This window comes from Alosa sapidissima, chromosome 14 (assembly GCF_018492685.1).
Source record: "Alosa sapidissima isolate fAloSap1 chromosome 14, fAloSap1.pri, whole genome shotgun sequence".
NCBI classification, from domain to species: Eukaryota; Metazoa; Chordata; class Actinopteri; order Clupeiformes; family Clupeidae; genus Alosa; species Alosa sapidissima.
In genome coordinates, this window is record NC_055970.1 from 35,769,880 (window position 1) to 35,794,031 (window position 24,152).

Consider the following 24,152-nt stretch of genomic DNA (forward strand, 5'->3'; position numbering starts at 1 on the left):
AGGAGCTTCCAATCGTGAGGAAGCAATTTTGCATTGTAGGCAACTAACATGCAATAACGCCTCCAACAACAACCAAAACTAGGCTAATCATTGTCAACATGTAAATTAAATGTAACATTATTGTGAATCAAATTAAAATGTTCTCTTTTGCAAACGTAGGCATAATAACAGAATAATTTAATAATGTTACAAAGATACTACATCAATCCGTATGTTTCATTAGGCTACTAAGCTATTTGTTTTGCCTTACTCTTGATTCATTTAGGCTAGGCCTTTTTATTCAGGGGCTGTATTCACAAAGAATTTTAAGGCTAGAAGTAGCTCCTAACTGGCGAATTTAGGAGCAACTCCTAAAAATAATGGGCATGTCACTCCTAACTTTAGGACTCCTAATTTTTTCACAAAAAGTAATTCACGAAGCATTTTAGACCTAAAAGTAGCACCTAAGTCTGGGACAGCTTAAAAGAAGTCGAGAGGACTCCTAACTCACTAAGACCTATTCATAAACAGCTTTTTGTGGCATTTTACGTTGCATTGTTTTAAAATGCGTAGCCTATGCGGCAACAGGAGCTTCCAATCGCGAGGGAACAATTTTGCATTCATAAAAGGGATGCAATAACGCCACCAACAACAACCAAAACTACTCATTGTTAACATGTAAATTAAATGTAACGTTTAATTGTGAATCAAATTAAAATGTTCTCCTCTTTGCAAACATAGCCTAGCATATGGTGACAGATTAATTTAATAATGTTGCAAAGGTAGGGTAGACTGAGTACAGTTGAGACACTTTTCCCACACAAAATCAAACAAAAAATAGATACTGAAAAGAAGTGATTTTCCACACAACATTCCACATGCCATTACCTTAGCTTGTAGACTAAAATATTATAAATCAATAATACCCATGAGTAGTTTATATTTTCCACAATTAGCTCATAAACATAAGGTGCATTTTTTGTCTTGACTGTGTCTCAACTGTACCCTATAGAGTACAGTTGAGACACCTACCTGGTACAGTTGAGACACCCATCTTTAATGATGTATAGTTAACTAACCGTTAGTTGGAAAGTTGAATAAATAAAAACATAGCAATTGCAAAGAGTTTGTCGTTCAAATTCATTCATTTCATTTAAATTAGCGTTGGTTAAAAGGAATACATCATGAACAAAATGTGACACAGGAACAGATAGCGAACAGTAGCCTACAAATGGAATGTTCAAGTAGCCTAACACAATCCAATGTGTGTCTCAATTGTCCCCCGTTGACCACCTCACACATTTCTTTAGATTTTGCAACGACCTTACATGACACAATGCCATAAAATATGCCAGTTTTTAGGACACAGAATAATGTTTGTAATGATACCAGTTACGTTTAACAGTAACATAATTGTAATGAGGTATTCATTGTCGAAGGTGCATGGTGAAGTGAAATTCTTACTTTAGAAAAAAAACATTTGCCGATATCCTTGGATGGGAGATACTTGTGTCGTTCAAATTTTCCATGATCAAAGAGGGCACTAATATGCATGTGCATAGCAAAAATCACAACTTGGGCTTGCTGTGCAAGCAAGATATTTAAGGTGTCTCAACTGTACACATGTCTCAACTGTAGGCTACTCAGTCTACCCTACTGCATCAATCCATAGGCCTATGTTTCATTAGGCTACTAGGCTATTTGTTTTGCCTTACTCTTTATTCATTTAGGCTAGGCCTTTTTATTCAGTTATTAATCATTTTCCGTCCTTCACACTACTTGTGTAGCGCACGCATTTTCCGACCTGTCACCTGTCACTCATCATCGGAAGGGAGGTGTTTGGAATCATTCCCGCGTTACAATCGTCAGCCAAACAAGGTGGTCACTTCAGTCAAGCTTGTGCATGAGTAATGACGTCATCCATAGCAACGAAGACTCACTCCTAGTTTAGGAGTTGTCTGAAAGGCTTTGTGAATAACTTTTAAGAGAAAACTCCAAGCTAAAATCTTTTAGTGCGATTTAGGAGTAGCCTACTCCTAGGGGTAAGATAAAAGCCTTTGTGAATAGCCTACGGCCCCAGTTATTCATCATCTTCCGTCCTTGTGTAGCGCACGCATTCTGAGACCGGTCACCTGTCACTCATCATCGTAAGGGAGGTGTTTGGAATCATGCCCGCGTTAAAATCATCAGCCAATCAAGGTGGTCACGCTTGCCCATTTACACAAATTAATGGTCGAATATTACTGATGATCATTGTTATTTGTTATAGGATCTCAAAACCGGATTATGCCTTAGTATTACTATTACTTTGCCATAGAGAAACACACAATAGCGTTGTATTATAAACATGCTTTGCCACAAAAACAGACAAAAATGTGAGGTAAGTCGAGCTATATGAAATTATTATTTTGCTGTCACTTCGTTTGTTTCATAACCCAAAAGGATTTACTTGGTATCAAATGATAGCTCTGTGTCTCCGCTTTCATTTGACATGCATGGCATATCTATCACAGGTCTGCGAGTAATTCAAACGAGAGTAATGGGTGTTGGTTTTTGTACCAACACCCATTACTTGGTTGGTATTCGTTGGTTTTTGTACATGACGTTATTATTTTGTCTGTTTTCATAAGCCAGAAGGATCGACATACTTGGTACCAATGGATAGCTCTGTGTCTCCTCTTTCAGCTGATGATGGCAAGCATATCTATGCGTTCACGGGTTCGCGAGTAATTTAAGCGAGAGTAATAGGTGCGCAGGTGAACGCAGAGACTGTAAATATGATGCAATTTGATTTAATTTCATGATTTTTTTTAATCTTTTTTTTAAACCATACTTTAACGTACAGACAAGTGCGTGGTCTCGTTGGAAAGCCCCACTTCTGCTCTGTCACACAATAAAGGCTTCTCGCTGCTATGAACAGTATACATTTTCGATGTCCCAAACGGAGAGCCATACTTTATTGTTTTTTAATGATCTCTATGCTACTCACAAATATGTAGGCATGGGGACATGATTAAGTAGGCTATCCAACTGTCGTGTGTTAAATTATTGTGATTACGAGCCAGTGGTATTTCAAACATTATGCGTGACTCGGACATTTAACTAAATGCAACAGGCTCATATCGTCCTCGCATTCGCAAAATGAGGACCAGTGTTTTGTCAAATTGCAAATAGCTATTCGTTTTAAAAACTTTTTATGATAGTATGAAGTGCTTTTTGTATAGGCTACTATCTTAATCTTGGAATATGGGGAGGGAAGTGGCACGTCTGCAGTCAGCCAAATATAAATGTAATTCTGCGGCATAAAGCAGATGTATTTGTTTATTGTACAGAAAAATAAAGATGACATGTCAAGCAGTCAATTGACTACATTGCAGTCAAGAAGTAGGGCAAATAAAGACACTGTTTTGATTTGCGTAGTTGCATTACCCCCAACACTGACAATAACGTAGACAGCAAATTAAGATATTTTTTCGTTTTGTGGAGCGGCACCGGTAGGCTATCAAAAGCAGATTTCGATTTTCGCTACCACCGTGTAGTCAAGTCTTAAGCCATACCCAAGTAGCCTTAATCGAGGTAATGTTTAATTATGCATGATTTATTTTGTTATTGAATTCGTAGGCTGGGATTCCTCTCGGTAACAATTATGTTTAAAGGTAGCCTCCTGCTTTTTCAGAAGGGGCGGCAGTCAGCGATGTACAGTGGCAGAGCGACGCACAGTGGCTGAAAGTGGTACTAAAGCTTCACGCAGCTTCACGCTTCGTAATGCGCGACTGAAGTGGCCATTTGAAAGCGATGCCCACTGTAGGCTACGCCAATCGTCTATTAACACCTTCCAACTAACCCCGGTGAGTGGGGGTCGCTATAATGCGTGTGAAATAGCACTATTGAGTAGCCTATGCGAAATAGCCTTAAAATCGTTCCGGCGCCACTCTCTCGACAGGCTATGGACAACAGGCTGGTTGAAACAATAGCAAAGTATGCATATGTTGCACAGAATTTACAATTAAATTGAGCTTTTGCGCAAGGTAGGACTAGGCAGGCACGTTGCTAGGAGCTCAACACATTGGAGACTTAAGCACAGACATGAAATGTCCTATGTAAGAGGGGATTCAGGGGTTTCTCCCCCGAGAAATGTTTAAAAGTTGGTCATGCAACTCCTAGGCCTACCCAAAATGGACAGGATGTGGACAGGAAGGAAATGAAAGACTGTGTTGACAAGATCAACGAATTACTGTGTACAACATGCAAGACTTCCCAATCCCAAGGATTCTCTCTGCTGTAAATTTAAGAGCCTTTAGCCTTATGGACATTTTATTATTGACGACACTTTATTATTGCCATTTATTGACATTTGTAATTTTGCATTGTTTATTGACACTTTTGTAGGCTACTTTTGTAGGCTACTTTTGTACTTTTGTTTACTGGACCAAATAAAAGTCCTCTTCTTTTTCACACCAACCTCTGCTTCATCCTTTGTTTAAAATAGACCACCAGTCACGGTTACCCTTTAAACTTGAGAGAGGAGGAAAAGGGCGTGCACGGGTAGGCCCGAAACATTAGGAAATAGATTAAAAATAGGATTTCGGTCACTTCCAGTAAAAAAGTCATCCAATGCAGATGTAAATTAGGTAAATAATGCAACCTTTACAAAACAGAACACTGGGATTTATTTTAACGTTTATTTTGAAGTGTTTCAGTTGATTTGATTGATGTCAGATTTACATGATTCAAACGTCCCTACCAAGGCAGGTTACTTGCTGTAGGGTTTAATATTTTTCCCGAAAATTAGATGAATCTAACTAAAAGGAAAAAACACTTTGCTTTGTTTTTATAAATAGAAATTATATTTTGTTTTGACATCACGGCGTTAAAAAAAATGAGATATAGCCTATCCATCCAGAAGCGCACATTAGCTGACAGTAAGTGGAGGCAGTGGTTCTCAAACTTTGCCATATCCTACACTGGTGTAAAAGGCGTGTATGGTATCATATTTTTTGTAAAGGTCTGCCACGGATATTCTTAGGCCTATGAATGGTGTGCCTTCTCACAAAAGCATAGTCACTGGCCTCAGCTAGATGTAGCTTTCTCCTTCACCAACCTGTGAGCCTATGAGGCAGTGACGTTGTCAGTGGCACTCTCAGGTCCTTTTCATCTGCTGATACAGCAACATGAGTATTCAACTATAGCATTGCTCCTCATAGCCTTACTCATTTCCTTTTCAGAATGTTCTTTCTATCCATAATCATAAGTCTTTCTTCAGTGAATTAGCAAGATACCACCAGAAGCCAACAATCATAAAACACCTGTGCACGCGCTCTGTCTCCCCTGCGCATGAAGCTGTCTGCGTGTTGTAGGCTAGATTTGCGTGAGTTCTTTCTATCTGCTTTACTTTTGCGAGTTGCGACAACCTAGGCTATGTTATAGCTGTTCTATGAGGTACCAGTGTTTAGCTGTGTCACAAAACAATCAGACTACTTTTAAAATGATATTCAGGGCTATATACATCTTAAACATTCGGGGCTGAAGACCCGATAAGGCCTTGCGTTAATTCTTCAGGTGGGAAGTGTCAGGAATTTTCATACGAGAGACGCTCTCATTGGTGGTTAGGATATGGAGTAGGGGATTGACAACAACTGATCGACATCACATTATGAGAGATGCTGAATTTAACATCAACTGCGATGTTTGATTTTAAATTAATGTAAATTTAGCCAGGACTAAGCTGGCACACGTGGGTGCTCGATATTTTCTGTCGCTCGAGCACCCACGGTATCGGCGCCTATGAGCCAGAGCATAGGGGAGAATCAGGACGAATGAAACACTTTTTAATTAAACGTAATTTACAAAGACATCGTAAAACACTGAAAGTTAATATTTTCAAGAGTTATGAAAGGAGAAGTCGAACGTGTGTTTTGTTTCATTCGTCCCTCCTGGCTGGGACAAATGAAACAGCATGCGGGACGAATGAAAGATCCTACAGCTTAAATTATGTAAACTTCCCACAACTTCAATATTTGACAATCAATATCATGAATGGTACTTCAAGTATGTGTTATTTTAGATAGATTGCTGCTGGGCTATATGTCTTGGTTCATGTCTGTTAACAACTCATTGCCGTCATGGTGAAGCGCGTATCTCGCGGTTGCATCCATTACAAACAAACATGCAATGTGAACGTCTGGGATTGGTGAGACCACTAAATGCTCTACTGAATGGGGGGCGCCAAATAATGCGCCCCCCAGGGGAGGCGCGCCTCACAGTTTGGGTTTATATTTTATTGTACATTCAGAGGCAAATAGATTAAACATTTTATCATGGATATATTGAAGGTTTTCAGTACACAAACACTTTCTTAACATCCTACTGATTAAAATAGCTTATTGTTTCATATCACAACAGAAAAAATATTACTATAAGAAAACAGAAAAGTAAAAAAAATACTGTATTTCTGAATACTGTATTTACTAATGGAGCACACATTATGCAGATATTACTGTTACCATCACATCAGGCCTACTACACACTGTGTAGTATGATGTCTGCCTGTCTCTATGCTTGCTGATACCCTGATAGAAGACCTGATTACCTGAATTTTCTTCTTTTCTCATCTGCCCTAATTCTAGCATAACTTGATGTTTCAGCTGTTCAGCTGTTACTATGTTATTATTACCAGAGCTGTGGGAAAGGGCCACTAAGAGAGCAGGAGAGGAAGGGAGAGAGAAGGAGAGAGAGAGAGAGAGAGAGAGAGAGAGAGAGAAGGTCTGTGATCGCACAGCAATACCTTTACAAACAGCGATATCATGCCTGTTTTAAAGCTCACACAAGCCCCAGTTCGAAATGTTTGGCGCAAGCACACATTACCACCATTATAACCATACCATTCACCAACCCACCATTATAAAAATCCCATACCGGTGCAAAATTGTTAGCTTGGTGCACCAAGAAGACTGTATACCGTTCATCACTGATCAGAAAGCATACTCACTTCTTAACTTTGTGTCCTCCTCCTTCTCATCGTCCCCTTCTTTTCTCTTCCCACTTTCTTTCCGCCAGAAAAGGCTGCTGAAGAATCCCCCACTCTGCTTCTGGGCACTTCCCCTTTTGCATACCACCTTTTGCCCTGACCTAAGGACCTAAAGTACAGAAACAAAGCATTATGCACATGCACACATAATAATAAAAAAGAGTAATCCCATAGGACTTGAAGGAGGAGAAGTGAAGTCAACTGGACATTACACCCTGGTTGGCCTAATAGACCACTATGCTGCAATTAAAATGGGCAAAGTGTGCCAAAAGGATAGCCTGGAAAGCCAGCCCTTGTCTGGACTTGTTCCATTGAGAAGCAACTATGCCCGAACCAAAGCAGTTCGCACCAATCTAATTGTATGGGCAGGTTTTATTCAATGATTCAAAGATGAGCAACAATGCCTTGTCGATCATGTCACCTGAGCGCGGTTCAGTTGATTTTGTTTACACAAAAAACTTGTTGTCTCTAGAGAAGCTATAGCCTACATTTAGATGTCACTGTTGCGTCTGTTGTAGGCAACAATATAAAAAAATAACTTGTGTAATAACTTGATAACTTGAAAATGATCGAAAGCGAAACAAAACTAAAACAGCGAGAAGAAGGATGTTTTGGTTACGGATTCACAATATGCTATTTTGTTGTTCTAATTGGTTGCGTCTCATCCAATTGAGTCATTTTCACCGTGTTGGCTGAAACACGCCCCATAATAACATCCCATTAAAGCAGTATCAGACTCAAATTCTGACTAGAATTGAGTATGACTACATCAGGCTACCAAATGCATGGGAAGGGGAAAAAATGGGATGCTGAAAACATTAGCAAATATGGCCAACAACTGGCTTAATTAGCTTTAAATGAGCTTTTTCACCTGTAATGGTCACCCATTAAAATTATGTGTTTTCCTTTGAGCATGTACTCATTGTATGATTATGAATTTCACTGTGTGAATAATAGTAATAATGCAAACTAAGATGAGTGATGCACATAAGATACCAGAACTGATGTAAACACACTGGTATAAAGGACTGATCAAAAAAAGACAATTTCACTTGCAATTACCACAAACTGAGTGACCGTTCCAGAATATGGGGGGGGGGGGGGGGGGGGGCATCAAGGCACCTGTGACAACTCTCAAGGAGTTAAAAGCTTCAGTTGCTGAGATGGGTGAAACTCTGCATACAACAACTATTGCCCGAGTTCTTCACCAGTCAAAGCTCTATGGGCGATGGGCAAAGCTCATATAAAATCTCGAATAAAGTTCGCCCAAAATCTTAAGGAGTCTTAAGACAAATTTGCTCAACACACTGGCAGCCAAATTTGCTTGTTTTCATGAGACGTCTTAAAAGAAGCAGTTTTTGCATTGAAGGCCCTGCAGCTTTGGCGTGATCTACCAGAGGATGTCAGATTAACCAAGTCATTAAGTCCCTCCTCAAAACACATCTTTATAGGAAAGCCTATCCTAGGTTTAAATTTGACCATCTCTAAAGATTGCATTGACTTTACTCACATAAATATTATTTATAAATATTATTTGTTTTCCTTAAACTTGTATGACATTATGGAGTTATGATGTATTGTTTTACGCTAATCTAACCGTTTTACTTTTTATTTGAAAATGAATTACTTTTGTGTCTGCTTGATTTTGCTGCCTTTGTACAGCTGAACTTTGTAACTTAGCTTTTGAAAAGTGCTATATAAATAAAGATTATCATTATTGTTAACACTATAAAATACTTGCAGTAAATGCATGGATCGATGTTAAGCCTCACCTCCATATGGGCTTGTTGGCGTGCCATTGTAATGTTAAACACATCTAGAACTTTTTCCAGCTCCTGAAAAGAAAATAGAGATAAAACAGCATTTTGATGAAACACAGACATCCAAAAACACACTATGCATAGTCTTTTGAAAGCAGTAATTGCCATCACATATTTGAACATACATACAAACACAAACATACTTAAATGTTGTTGACAGACATAATGATAGCCCAAGCAGAGAGGGTTAGAGCGGAGTGAGAGGCGCAAACGTTCGACAACTTCCGCGTTCGATTATTGCAAGGCGGAGGGGGGGAAATCCCCCTTTATGCAGACCAGAATAAGCCCTCGCTGCACTAATGGCAATGGGAGACGTGGAATTTTAATTGGAATTTTAATTTTAACGTGGAATTTTAATTTGAATAAATTGGTCATTAGGTCTTTCTGGATTTGTTGAGGGTTTTTTGGAAACCTTTGTCACAATCTAAGTGTTTAGGATCATGTCTAGCCTAATAGTGTCATTTTTTAGGGTTCGGATTTAAAAAAAAACAACTTAATATCAGACCATGCTGCTGTCAGTTACTGCCCGGTTGCTAGGAAGCTAGCTAGCCTCCTAGCTAAAGTAGCATTTTAAATGGACAAGTGCAATTTCTTTTGAATGACAACTAGCTGAATAACATCACTGACATTAGTTAAAGTGGATAGTTTATACTCAAGTGAACTTGCAATAGTATATTAAGTTTAAGCGAAGTCCTTCAACTATAGTTGCTATACTATCTAGCTATACTAGCTAGCTCAGTTTACATGACTAACTAAATTATTCGCATCATGTCCTAAAGAATGATTCATTGGTAGGGTTGGGTATCGTTTGGGTTTTATCCGATATCGGTGCTAAATCGATACTTTTAAAACGGTGCCGGTTCATGTTTTTAAATGAAAATGGTCTAAAGCATGAATTGCTTTCTTTATTGATAAGACAAATTTGAACATGACATTGAACTGTTATATTCAATTTACTATCAATATCTCATTGCTCCTACGCATAATACATTTAAATGTTAAAACAGCTTGCCATGGATGCACACACAATGGTAAGCTCTGCTTTCAAGTTTACCCACTGTAGGCGGTTTGCCATAAGGTATGTTAAAACCGCTTGCCATACTGTAGAACTGCCAGGTCATGGACAACTGCATTTGCAAGCAAGCTAATCTAATAGGGACTCTACTTTCCAGTTAAGTCAGTGTGTTCCCAAATGCTTCAAGAAATGTCATGTCTTCTCCCATAACATGCAATAGTTTTGAACATGTTAGGCTACATTATGTCTGTGTTGTAGATTCCCAGCGCTAGTAGGCATTTTAACAGCAACTATGGCTATGTGTTAACACCAGTCAGCTTTGTTTAATTAGCGATAACGTATGGAGATGGTTCCGTAGCATCTTTGACAGCTCAGTGACATCAGGTATGTAACCTACATATTTATGTAGGTTGTATACCTGATGTATATGATGTATAATCAGGTTATGTTTATTCATTGTGATGCTATATGGGCCTCATGCACATGAAATATTATAGTATCAGCCTTGGTGGGCAGCTCTTCCCTGCCAAGGCCTCAGTGACTTATTTAGGATGCTGTTTAGACACTATATGCTACTATATTGCACATATCTGTACATGTTAATCCGGGTTTATTAACTACGTTGTTGGTGCTTCGTTTTATGTGTAGACCTTGAGCAAGCTACTGACGAGGTTTGATGCTGTTTTGAACAATATTACTGGTCAAAAAAATGCTATTTGGGAAGCGTTTCGCTCATGGCCCTTAGCTAATCCACGGTTTGCTACTTGGGGCTACAGTATATACCGGAGCAAGCTCTGTAGTGGTTGATCAACGAAAAATACTGTCTTCTCGGCTTATTTGATGTGTTTTAATGCAGAAAAACACCCTTGGGTCAATTTTGGAATCTACTATTGGAATTACACTTTATACCAGGGGTGGGCAAACTTTTTGGCTCAAGGGCCACACTGGGTTTGGAAAATTGGCCGGCAGGCCGCACAACCCCCCCCCCCCCCCCCCCCCCACGACACACACATAAAAACATAAAATACATAAATACATTTTTAATAGCCTATAATTTAGTATGACAAAATATTTCTTTTAAAATATTAATTGCTTAAAAATACTGCTAATTTTATGCTGTTTAACACTGTCGCTTTAAGACAGTCGCTTTAATTCACGTTTATTTCTCAATGATCTTCTGCCTGCTACGGTATGGCCCTCTCACACTTTTTAAATGGTCAGTAGTGGGAACTACTGCTGCCTTCATGATTTCCTTTTAAAAGTTTCTTATAAGAAGGAGATATCAATTATCAACAATGACAAGCCAGCTGGAACCTGCGGCTCTCTCTCCCTCTCGTGAGTGGAGACGCGTTCCCAATTAAATGAATCGCATGTTCACGTTAGATCTGCTGCAAAGGAGATAACTTGGTTTAACATGATGTTATCTCTATTTAACATGATGTTTTGACATTGACATTGTAAACGTTCTCTAAGGAGAGTGAAAAGCAGTTTGCAGTAAAGCTAACCAACGTCGTCTCTATCGCAGGAAAAAAATAGCGAGCAGCCTGATAACTAAATGAAATGCTCGGCGGGCCGGATGAAAGTGCTTGGCGGGCCGGATCCGGCCCGCGGGCCACAGTTTGCCCACCCCTGCTTTATACAGTATATGCAAACCTTTATCTGTGTGTCCCGGTCACCCTTTGTTTTGCCTTGAATGAGATGGCTTTTGTAGATGACTCTGTATGCACGAAGATGCTGACGATGTTGTCTGATATGAGGCCAGCTCCACATCTCTTTCAGTCTTCGTATGTGTACTTCCAGTATACTCTGAATACCATACTGCCACCTGGGTGTACAAAAGAAAATAAAGTAGCAAAGGAACATGAGGTATGTCTCATGTCTCTTCATTGAAACTTCCCACATCACATCAACAGTAACACATTTTTGCTTATTGTTTATTTTAACTCTTCAGAGTCCAATTCATGTTCAACTTTTTTTACTTGTCAATCTAATAATTTGCTTCATTTTTTTCCTACAGGGGGTTTATGAAGTAAGATGACAACCTCATCTCAACTAGATGTACAATATATGTTCATAATATGACCACTACATGGTAATGGGGAAAATAAAGTATGCTTCTCAACTTCTCTTGATCCCCTACTGCAACTCCTTGTAAACTACTGTAGAAGTCTTACATGCTCTCCCCTTGGTTGCTCAATGATTCTTGAAATAAACTCTAAAGTATACATACATGTTCAAACGGTTATAACCAGGCTTCTTATTTTTATTATTATCTATTATTATAATTATTATTCTGACAACTTTTTTCTGCGTCTAAACTTGAACCATTTAAAATACAATAGTGATGCCCGGGCCGACTTATGACCAGCTTATTGACTCGTGTGTCAGGCGGGTGCGGGTGAGATTTCCAGGTAATATTGCAGATTGCGGGTAGGTCGGCATCCCATGAGGGAAATTTGGTCTCTGCATTTATCCCAATCCGTGAATTAGTGAAACACACTCAGCACACAGTGAACACACAGTGAGGTGAAGCACACTCTAATCCCGGCGCAGTGAACTCCATGCATGTCTAGTTTACTAAACTCAATTAGCAGCGAATTCCGTTTGATATCAGTGTAGACAACTAAAGACATCGATACGTGCTTTACATATATTGCCCTTTATCACACAGGGACGCCGGAGGAAACATGGCAGCTGATACGTTTTCGGCACGAAAACGAGCAGAAATTTCTGAAGTCAAAATACGCCGCACAGCAAATGTGGGAGTGAGTCATGCATTCAATGTTGTAGCCATTCATAATTGTATTGTTGTTATTGCAATAATGTGTCATTCATTCCTGTTCATGCACCTGTACATTGTTGTTGGTTATGCTACAGGACACTGATTACAGAAATGGGGTTGGAGGGAAGGGTCAATGGCCAACAGGCCTCAAAGAAGTGGGAGAACTTGAAACAAAAATACAAAGTATGTGATATTCCATTAAAGAAAAACCTTACATCTTCAATGCAGGGCAATGAATGCATAATGTATTTGTTATTATTTACTTTTGTGTGTGCTGTGTGTCCTTCCAGGAGCTATGAACTCCTAAAACAGGGTCAGAAACAGACAGGGGGGAAGTGACCGCTGCGACCTGGCAGTATTATGAGGAGATGCATGAGGTGTTGGGTGACAGGCCCTCAGTCGACCCTCCTGTGGTGGTGGCCTCCTTTTATGAGGATCCCACACCAATCCTCATGGTATGTAATGCAGTATAATATATATATAGCAACATTATAGCAACAGAATTTGTGGATTGTAATCAAGATATCTTGTTCCGTTAGGAGATTGTTGAGCCCTCATCTGCTGCCAGCACCTCTGCATCTCAGTCTCAGCCCTCTACCTCTGCACCTCAGACCTCTACCTCCTCACCTCAGTCTCGACCCTCTACCTCTGCAGCCATGTCTCACCCCTCTACCTCTGCCATGGATAGCCCCCCAACTCCCTCACCCAAAAAAAGAGAAAGAGGAACAACCCTGTCCTTGATTACCTCACTGAGGAGTCACATAAAGAGCAGAGGCGCCATGAGGAGAGTGAGGCCAAAACAGAGAGGTTCTTGAACCTCTTTGAAAAAATGGTAGATAAGCTGTAGTTTTGTTTTTTTGTTTTATGTTTGCTATTTGCACATTCTCAGTTTTATACATTTCAGTGCCTTGTTTTTTATACTTTTCAGTGCCTTTTTAATATATGTGTGCCATTTAAGTTATTTTTGTAATGGTACTGTGTTATTTTTTATATAATGCGTTTGCCCGTTGTGTTCATTTTATTGGGCAATAAAGAGATTTCGGTTAACAAAGACATTGTTTCTGAACATCAATGAAATTCAAAACCGTAATAACTGAAAAAGATACAAAACACCCTGCAGTGTGTATAAAAAATATTTATTGCAAACAGACAGTACTAAGTAGTACGCAGATTAGAACATCTGCATTCATATTCACCACCACCATCAAAAATAACATAAGATAACTACAACATATTTACATGCATGACACCTTTCATGTTCATGGGGCTTGCACATTGCCTGAAACTAGGGCAGCCAGTCTGTTTCTTATGTCATTCCCAGAGGTTTCGTTGTATGCCATTGGTTCACGGGGAGGTTGGGGGTCATACCTATCCCTTAAAATGTCTTCATCTGGAGTCAATGGGTCACCATTGTCCATACACACATTGTGCAAGAATGCACAGGAAGCAATTACCTGTGGTGCAAATGTGGGCTTCGCCTCCACAGCTCTGAAAAGTGTTGACCTCCACCTGGTCTTCATCATGCCAAACGCCCTTTCAATTATGCTGCGCCCCTTTGAGTGATAGTGGTTAAATCGCCGCTGTTCTGGTCCCTGCACTGGCTCTTTGAATGGGGTGATAAGGCAAATTGGAGTTGCTAAACAGGGATACCCACCATCACCCAGAATGATGTAGCCCGTTGGAGGATACCGTCCCGCGGTATAAAAACTGCTGTTTTTCATGATGCGTGTGTCATGAACAGACCCCGGGTACCCCACATAAATGTCCAGAAACCTGCCATTCGAGTCACATATTGTTAGCATGTTGATGGAGTAAAAACCTTTATAGTTCAAATAATCTAATTTGTGACAATTTGGGGGTTTTATCCGTACGTGGCTGCCATCAATTGCTCCAACCACATTGTGGAATGCAGGGGTTCGTGAAATGTCTGCAAATCCCTGACCAACTGCAGGCAGGTCCACTGTTGCAGGGAAGCGGATTGCTCTACCCAGATTGTCCCATATGTTCTGGGCCACTTTGTGGACGAGGCGGTGAACTGTAGGCTTTGGAACATTAAAGACACGGCACACCACCCTATATTCCATGTGCCAGCCAAAGCCCATGTGCCAGCCAAAAGGTGTATATGAGCACTTCCATCTCAATACCCCAGCCATGGTCCTGCTCCCTTTGCAGAAGCCTCATTAAACTGTGCATCGCTCTTCTGCTGAGGCGGACATCCTGTTTCAGCTCAGTCTCTACATCGAACCATATGCGCAGTATAGGCAGGTTGGGGTTTATGGCACAGTATCTTGTTGGAGCACCAATCTGGAAAAGAAAAACATCACACCATTAATGGGCTGAGTTGGAAAAATGTTTGCCCATTCAAACTAGCTGTTTACGTCTCCCTTCCCCCACAACAAAGCACATAGTGGCTACAGTTACATCTCCCCTCTCCCCGTACAAAGCACATAGTAACTAATGCATGATCCAAATACATCGATATGACCATGATCAGGTACGACTTACGAGTTGCATTAAACCTTAACATATAGCTAACAGTCATGTCAAAATATTACGTATACACATAGATATTTATTGGGTTCGTATTACAATACAAGTCCATGTAATTTACGTGTGTCCAGCGTCAGCTACTGTGTTGGGTTAGTTTGGCTAACATTAAATACAGTTGTTTACAAATTGCAACTAATCCATACATACCATAAGCTGATCCACCAGCAGTCGTAGGCGTCGCAGAGCTCTTCTTCTCCTTTGAATTCTGCGATTTGTTGCAGACAATCGCAAAAAAATAACTATAATCCACGCAATCGACATACACACACTTGCAGACGGCATCTTGAAGTTTGTGATCAACAATTGTCGCCTCTGGTGACGTGCAGCCAGCTAGCGACGATGTATGATGACGTAACCGTAACGAGTGTTGTCTCAATTCATAGGGGTATGTTGTTACCCCTAGCCCTTAACACTCTGTTTCAAGGGCCAAGACGTAGGGGGAGGGGAAGGGGCAAGGGGAAGGTGGAGGGGTAAAATAGAGAATTCCAGAGAGAAATCCAGTCCACATTGGGAGTGGTTTTGTTTTCAAACGTTAACAAACGTCGGGCAAATGGCGCAACAAGGCGTTCGTATGTTTCTATGGACAATGTTAATGAAGACAATGTTAATGAAGACAAAGGAGTGAATGGCGGAGAAATTGAGGAGAGCCAGGCGATTCAGCGAACGAATTCAGCAGCCAACGAGAAGGACCGACAGTAATAGCCTATATGCACAGTTTCTTCATGGTTACGATAAGACAGTTCATTCATTTCCGGTCGTCAGCTGTGGTCAGCTTTCTGTCAGTCAGAGCCGTCAAATCAATGACTTTCTACATTCGTTGCCTTCGAGACTTACCCCGTGTCACTATCAACGATGTACACCGTCTTATTAAGGCATACTCAACCATGGCATTAAGGAAAACGGACTTAAGCTGTAGGCCTACATAACCAGCTATATTCATGACTATGAAGGTACAGTGGGTACTAGTTAAAAATGGACACTTCACTCACGAAAAAACGTGATTCACGCAGCTACGTGAAATGTAAGTACAACTGCAGCCGCTTGGGGACAGCATAATTCCGCTGTGGCGTTCAGCGGTCGAACCGGACGAAGCGTTCGACAGCAAGGGCTGTGATTGGGCGAGTTTTCAGTGTGTTGTTTGTCGGTGTTTTTAGCAGCCACTGCAACATGCTGGTCCACTGTAGCCTATAAGCTTTGTACATAATGTCAAACATAGTTTTAGATTCAGTGGCAGGATATCTTGATCGTCAGCTTAACATGACTCTCGCCAGATGAATTTCGTTCCGCTTAGCTCCACCTAGCTTCACTCACATCCATCTGGGACCTCTTCCATTGAGAGTGATTTCTGCAGCAGATTTTATGGTAAAGCCAATCAGGACGCAGGGCGGGAGTTTCATAGATGTGACATAGCGTAGAAGCGACTGTGAGACTGTTATCAGCGTCACGGGTTGGCTTCGATGTGAGTGGTTGAAGTAGCACGTCAATAGATGACGGACAAGTGGGCTTATTCAATCATATGCAAGCATTTTTTGATTAGGCCCAGCCTTCTGAAGCAACACTCCAATGGATTGCTCCCAGATGGATGAGTGGAGCTAGGCGGAACGAAATTCATCTGGCGAGAGTCAGGTTATCGTCAGCTGGCAGTAGGCTACTTTGTCGGCAGTCATGAGAAGTTTGCTTGCTAACAGAACATTAATATGCTGCCGAGAAACCTTGTGAATAGTTCTGATTTTTTTTACTACACTAACGAGGTTGAAATATAGCCTTTCTAAAACATAACTTGCATCTTTCCATTCCAACCATTTTTAGGCCTAGGCCTATTTTTATCTTTTTTTTTTTTTTTTTTGCAAGGTGTTGCTCCTGGCAAGACTTATTTATAAGACGTTTGGTGATTAATTGATAGCTGTTTTCGGGACATGTTAAACTTTCTTTATAATGTGCGCATATGGGGAGTAAAACGACTTGTTGCCATTTTGGGACATTAAGCTACGTTAAGCTTTTTCACGTTAAGTTTCACGAACAGTGAAGGAGTGGCCGATCCTGGAGCTCCGTACAGAAAAATGTGAGCACAAGTCTGGCACAAACCGACAAAACAGCGAAGGAATTCTCAATCCAATCGCAATCATTTTTTGCCTTTTTTATTCATGCCCATTACAACTATAGACTATATTACTACAATAGAGATAGCCTATAATATAATAGAGAAATATAACGGTTTAAATGTGAGCTAGTGAACGAGAGTAAAGGACCAGCATGCCAAGCAGCATTTTCTATTATTATTTTCTGTTATATTATAGGCTTTCTATAGATCCTTTACTTAAGTAGGCCTAGCTATAGCCTTCTGTAGCCTAAATTGCCAGACTACAGGCGAGTCCTGTCCCCTTCTTTCACAGCAGTTCAGCTTTTAACTTTTAACTTGCAGGTCTTCATAGCCTGAATGGTAGGCTAGAGGAAGTGGGGGGAGGGGGGTAAGATGGGATGACCAGAGCCGTCTTCGCTGGAGCTGGGCTATGGGCTATGGACTATGTACTAAGCCTATGTGCAGAGTTCCTGACGCAAGAAAAAGTGCGTGGTCCACCATGAAAGCCTTATCCCTCACCCGTGCATCCTAAATGGAAAACAGACTATACCATTAGGTCATTATAAGACTTAGTTTTCGGTCTTTGACTTACACCGTTGGAAACAGTTAGACTCAGTCAAATCAATTCCGCATTTCATTAAAACAGAAGAGACATCAGCCTTCAACAACAGTGGGACTTCATATGGATCAGACGCCAACTCTGCATTTATCCCAATCCGTGAATTAGTGAAACACACTCAGCACACAGTGAACACACAGTGAGTTGAAGCACACCCTAATCCCAGCGCAGTGAGCTGCCTGTAACAACAGCAGCGCTCGGGGAGCAGTGAGGGGTTTGCTCAAGGGCACTTCAGCCGTGCCTACTGGTCGGGGTTCGAACCGGCAACCCTCCGGTCACAAGTCCGAAACGTTAAACAGTAGGCCATGGCTGCCCCCACGGCTCGAACCCTGCTCGCCCTCTTCACAGTCCTGTGCATTCTTATTAGTCTGTCAACTCCATGTGAATGAAGTGATAAATGGCTCAACTGTCTCTGCTTGTTCTACTGAAAAGGCATTTTTTTCAGAATCTTCGCTGCGCCAGTTTCATTGATTATAGCGAAAAATAGGGTACGTCTTTGACTTAACGCATCCGTCTCTGGTGTCCATCCTCCAAGTGTCTCATGCGCTATTGTTACACTATCAAATCTATAAGTAACCGTGACAAATAGGGTATAAGATATATAAACTCACGCTATTGTATTATCATACATGTTTGGTAATGGCTCAACTGTCTCTGATTGTTCCACTGACTTGGACTGACTTGGAAACTGGATGCGTCATGGCAGAACTCCCAAGTGCCACCTGGTGGTTGTTTGGGTCAACTTTGTGCCATTTCTGCCGAGAATATGGTGCGCGATTCGTGCGTGATTCTTAACTGATACCCACTGTAAGTGTACAACGTTACCGTTAACCTTTTACGTCAATTCTGATGTTCTGCGAGAGTAGCGTTACATAGCATAACGTTAACGTTTACAATATAACACCTATTGGCACTGAAATGTATGTGAGCTTTGATATAAACAGGATGGCAGTCATAAAAATTATGTGTTAAAGCTATGTTGTTATACTCGCGTAAGCTAACGTAATGTCGCTACACTCACTGATAACGTTAATGTTTTTGTTTCTCAGTTTCTGACAAGAAAGAGTCAGGTGAGGTGTCTGTGAGGGCAAGCTGCTTCAGGTCAATGAGTAAAAGTGAGAGACCACACAACTTAAGTGTAGGGAAATGAGAGCAGGTTCAGTGCAACATACACACAAGCACACACATAAAAACACACGCACACACATGCACACACATACTGTAGACACACAGTAGACATGCATGCATGCATGCATGCATGCATGCGAACACACACATGCACACCAACAAGCATGCACGCACAGATTCACATGCACGCACACACACACACACACACACACACACACACACACACACGCACAAACACACATAAACACCAACACACGCACGCACACACAAACTTACCACTGCCTGGCATTTGTATGGACCGGAACATCTGGCCGAAACTTTCTATAAGGAGCATTCTTCGCCATGTAGTCAAAGGTCTCAAGCAGTTCCACCATGGTCAGGTACTGTTCATATCCACACACACAGACCCACACTTATGAACATTGTCGCACAAATTAACATTTTGAGCTGAATGTGAGCCCAAATGAAAGCTACTGAATTGTACAGGCTTAATGAGATTGCAGGTGATCTCATTTTAGTATAAATGTGACAGGAACAATGTTCAGGAGGAGAAATGTGTTACAGTGTTCAGTTATGCACATTGTGCATGTTTAAATGTTCTGTTTGTATACATATACGTTGCATCTGTCTATGTGGAAGTGCATGAGATTTTGTGGATGAGCAGCAGGGTGTACCTGAGATTTGGTCATCTCAAGAGCAATTTTGTCAACCTCTAGATGCAGGGTAACTCTTGGTGTCTTCAGCTCCATCTCTGCATTTGGGTTGATACAGATTTTTGCTGTGGCAAATATAGGTTTAAATACTGCAACAGATAAATTAAAGATAGTTCATGTCATTACAAAAACAACCTCAAACAAGGCATGTAGTATCCAATGTATCAACTGATCATTATTATCACTTCCAACGTACTGTACTGAAATTCTTTCAGTCCCTGGTCCTTGGTGCTGATCCCAGCTTTTAGCATATCCTACAAATATAAAACAGTCATTGGGGGGGGGGGGGGGGGGGGGGGGGCAATTAAAATAATGCACAAAAATACAAATGAATGAATAGAAGTATTTAATATCATGTGATATTCACTAAATATCCAAATACAGGTATATGGATGTACACAGATTACATAAAAGTACGTTCTGTGTCTCAATTGAGTCATTCCGTGTCAAATTAGATAAGGTTGTTGCAGCACCATCTCAGATTTTGCTCAAACCTTGTCTATCATGAATGGGTCCCAAAACCAAGGCTTGCAAAATATTTCTGTTCTAATCATGTCTTCATATTATTTGCAGTCCTTGAAATAGTCTTGCACGGTGCACCAATAATACAAAAGAATTATGATACCCTGTCACAATACCTAATTTTATTAGTAGCGATACTTTTAAGAAAAAACTGGTCTAAAGCGAAAAGTACAAAGCACAGCGGAAGATACATGGTCACGAGATGTAAGCAGCAACTCCTCTGCAGGATAAATGTCGGGAGAAGGCGTCGGGAGAAGAAGTGGAGATACAAGCCCTCAGTTCCATCGATTGTGATGGGAAACGTGGGAAACGTGAACTCACTGGCTAATAAGACTGACGAACTGGATGCCCTGGTAAGAAACCAGAAGTTGTACAGGGAATGTAGTTTGTTATGCTTTACGGAGACGTGGCTAACAAGCCATATCCCCACTTCTAACGTTGAGCTGCCTGGCTTCAGTGTAGCTCGTTTGGACAGAGACTGTAAACTTTCTGGCAAAAAGAAGGGAGGCGGACTGGTGCTGTACATTAACAATAGATGGTGCAATCCCGGACATGTTACAGTGAAGGAGACTGTATGCTGTAAGGATGTGGAGTTATTAGCAGTTAGTCTCCGTCCGTACTACATGCCGAGGGAGTTCTCGCATGCAATTGCTGTCTGTGTTTACATTCCACCTCGAGCTCTTCCGGATACAGCGTGTGACGTCATCCACTCCACAATTGCTAGGCTTCAAACCCAACACACTGACGCCTTTTTTGTGATCTCTGGCGACTTCAATCACATAACACTGGATTCCACACTCACAAATTTTTACCAGTATGTTGACTGCCCTACAAGGAAAAACAGGACAATAGACCTCATGTATGCAAACGTGAGGGATGCATACAGTGCAAACCCCCTCCCCCCACTGGAAAAGTCAGACCACAACCTCATTCATCTCCAGCCAATGTACAAGCCCAAAGTACAGAGGCTACCAGTTCCCACACGCACCTTCAGGAAGTGGACACCCGAAGTGGATGAGGCTCTGAGAGACTGCTTCGAGTGTACTGACTGGAGTGTGTTACAGAATGGAGAGGACTTGGAGGAGGTCACACAGTGCACAACTGACTACCTGAACTTCTGCATGGACATTGTTGTTCCCACCAGAACTGTACGCTGCTTTCCCAACAACAAGCCTTGGATAACCAGCAATGTCAAGACCCTTCTCAACAGGAAAAAGATGGCGTTCAGAGAGGGGGACATGGCAGAGCTGAGGCGCGTGCAAGGGGAACTCAAATTCAAGCTGAAGGAAGCTAAGGAGGATTACAGAAAGAAGGTGGAACAGAAACTGCAGGAAAACAACTTGAAGGAGACATGGGACTGCATGAAGGTTATCACTGGCCTGAAGAAGAACAGCAGCTCTGTGGAGGGGGACCTGGACAGGGCGAACCAGTTGAACCACTTCTATAACAGGTTTGACTGCCCTGCTCCAGCTCCAATGGCGGTGGTCTGTCCACCATCCCCCAGCCCCCACCCTCACACCCCCTCAATACCAGCGCAACACTCACCTCCATCATCACAGGCTATCGTACCCCCACCATCACTGGATTTTGCACCCCTCCCCCACATGGCGATCATGAACAATGAGGTGACAACGACCTCAGTCAACAGCCATCAGACACACAGATCCCAGATGCACCCCTCCCCCTCCCCTCCCCTTACACCCCTCACCATTACAAAAGATCAAGTGACAGTCCAACTTAAGAAATTGCGCAGCAATAAAGCAGCTGGGCCTGACAGACTGTGTCCAAGGCTACTCAAGGCCTGTGCTGCTGAACTGGGGGAGCCACTGAAGCACATCTTCAATTTGAGCCTACGCCTTGGACAAGTTCCAACACTGTGGAAGACATCATGTCTCACCCCTGTCCCTAAGAAGCCACACCCTAGTGAGCTTAATGACTACAGAACCGTCGCTCTTACATCACATGTGATGAAGACAATGGAGCGACTGGTCTTAGATATGCTCAGACCCCAGGTACGCCATGCACTAGACCCGCTACAGTTTGCATACCAGGAGAAAGTGGGCGTGGACGATGCCATCACTTATCTTCTACACAGGACACACAGACTGAAGAACTGTCTCTCTGACACTGTGATCTGCAGCACCGGAGCGCCACAGGGAACTGTGCTCTCTTCAGTCCTGTTCACCCTGTACACATCTGACTTCTGCTACAACACCGAGTCATGCCACATGCAGAAGTTTTCTGATGATACTGCAATTGTGGGGTGTATCAGGAACGGGCAGGAGGAGGAGTACAGGAGCCTGGTGGAGGACTTTGTGCAATGGTGCAAACTCAATCATCTTCAACTTAACACTTCAAAGACCAAGGAGATGGTGGTGGATTTCCGCAGGTCTAAGCCCACTCTGCTACCAGTCCACATTGATGGGGTCAATGTGGAGGTGGTTAGCACCTACAAGTATCTGGGTCTCCACCTGGACAATAAACTGGACTGGTCAGCCAACACTGACGCACTCTACAAGAAAGGGCAGAGCAGGCTGTACTTCCTGAGGAGGCTGCGGTCCTTCAATGTGTGCAGTAAGCTCCTCAGGATGTTCTACCAGTCTGTTGTTGCCAGCGTCCTCTTCTATGCAGTAGTATGCTGGGGAGGAAGCACAAGGAAGAAGGATGTGGGGCGAATTGACAGGCTGGTAAGGAAAGCTGGCTCTGTAGTTGGAGCTGAACTGGAGTGCATCACTTCACTATCTGACAAAAGGACCCTGAACAAACTGATCAACATCTTGGACAATGAGTGTCACCCACTCCACAGCACTATTGTTAAGCAGAAGAGCCTGATCAGCTGGAGACTTTGCTCACTGCCTTGCACAACTGACAGACTGAGAAGTCATTTGTCCCCAGGGCCATTGAACTGTTCAATGCCTCACTTAAGGGAAGAGGAGAGATAGACTTCTCTGCATAGTCTGTCTGCCTCTTCACCCCCTCCATGTTTGGTACTGTCTGTCCACTAGCCACTTGTACCACTGTCTTTATGCCTTACTGTTTGCGTGCTATATTAGCACATCAGCACATATGCATAACCCCCCCCCCCCCTATATTAGCACATATGCATAACCCCCCCCCCCCCCCCCCCCCCCCCCTCCATGCCACAGCCGAACTGTGGCCACACTTATACATTTTCTTAAATAGTTAAATATATAGATATATAGACTTTACTTTACTTTATTTCTGTATTGTTGCACTGTTGACTTACTCATTTGCACTATCACCATGGCCACTATCACCATTGCACTACCACCATGACACTCATTCACACAGAGCACCTTACCATACCTTACTATGCACAGAGAATCACTAATCACAGGCTCAGTCCCTGCCTCAGTCATTGCAAGCGCCTCTGATTTATTAATCACTACTATGTGGATACTGTTTTTAGAATTGATTTAGATTAAGTGTTAGTATAATTTGTATTTTTGTAATTTGTATTTTAGTATATTTTTATATATTGTATTAAGTGTTTGTATAATTTGTATTTTAGTATATTTAGCATATTCTTTATCTTCTACTGTCCTTACTGCTTAGTTGTGTTTTTATATTATATACTTTAATTACTCTTTCTGCTGTTAAAGAATGTGTTTGTGTTGTATGTATGCTGCTGCTGAGACCTTGAATTTCCCCTGGGGATCAATAAAGTATCTATCTATCTATCTCTATCTATGTCCTTAGGATTTTTATTCAGTCATTCGAATATTATTGGGGTAAGTGTTGCTTTTTTCAGGCTATGTTTTCAATGGTTACCCTTTGTCAGTCAATAGTGAAAGTAATTAACTCTGTAGAACTGTTTTGTCATTGACTTTGAGACCACGGTGAAGTTAGTTTCACAAAGTTAGAGTAAAGTTGGAACAGGGATTCGACTAAACCTT

The 24,152-nt window shown here is 41.7% G+C and overlaps 2 protein-coding genes across 5 annotated transcripts in view; both read right to left on the minus strand.

Annotated features, from left to right (window-relative positions):
- Window positions 1–24,152, minus strand: part of vps13c (vacuolar protein sorting 13 homolog C) — a 392,379-nt gene that overhangs the window by 296,957 nt on the left and 71,270 nt on the right. For all 4 annotated transcript variants that reach the window (XM_042061414.1, XM_042061415.1, XM_042061412.1 and 1 more), the window contains 6 exons: window positions 19,910–19,967; window positions 19,675–19,802; window positions 19,277–19,383; window positions 11,495–11,666; window positions 8,779–8,841; window positions 6,968–7,115 (listed from right to left, as the gene is read on the minus strand). In XM_042061414.1, coding sequence (XP_041917348.1) covers window positions 6,968–7,115; window positions 8,779–8,841; window positions 11,495–11,666; window positions 19,277–19,383; window positions 19,675–19,802; window positions 19,910–19,967 — 676 coding nt within the window. The remainder of the gene's footprint in view (window positions 1–6,967; window positions 7,116–8,778; window positions 8,842–11,494; window positions 11,667–19,276; window positions 19,384–19,674; window positions 19,803–19,909; window positions 19,968–24,152) is intronic.
- On the minus strand, window positions 13,769–15,624 carry LOC121681601 (putative nuclease HARBI1). The gene is made up of 2 exons (XM_042061424.1): window positions 15,321–15,624; window positions 13,769–14,927 (listed from the first exon to the last, which is right to left on the minus strand). The coding sequence occupies exon 2, from the start codon at window positions 14,774–14,776 to the stop codon at window positions 13,883–13,885; it is 894 nt and encodes a 297-aa protein (XP_041917358.1). The 5' UTR covers window positions 14,777–14,927; window positions 15,321–15,624; the 3' UTR covers window positions 13,769–13,882.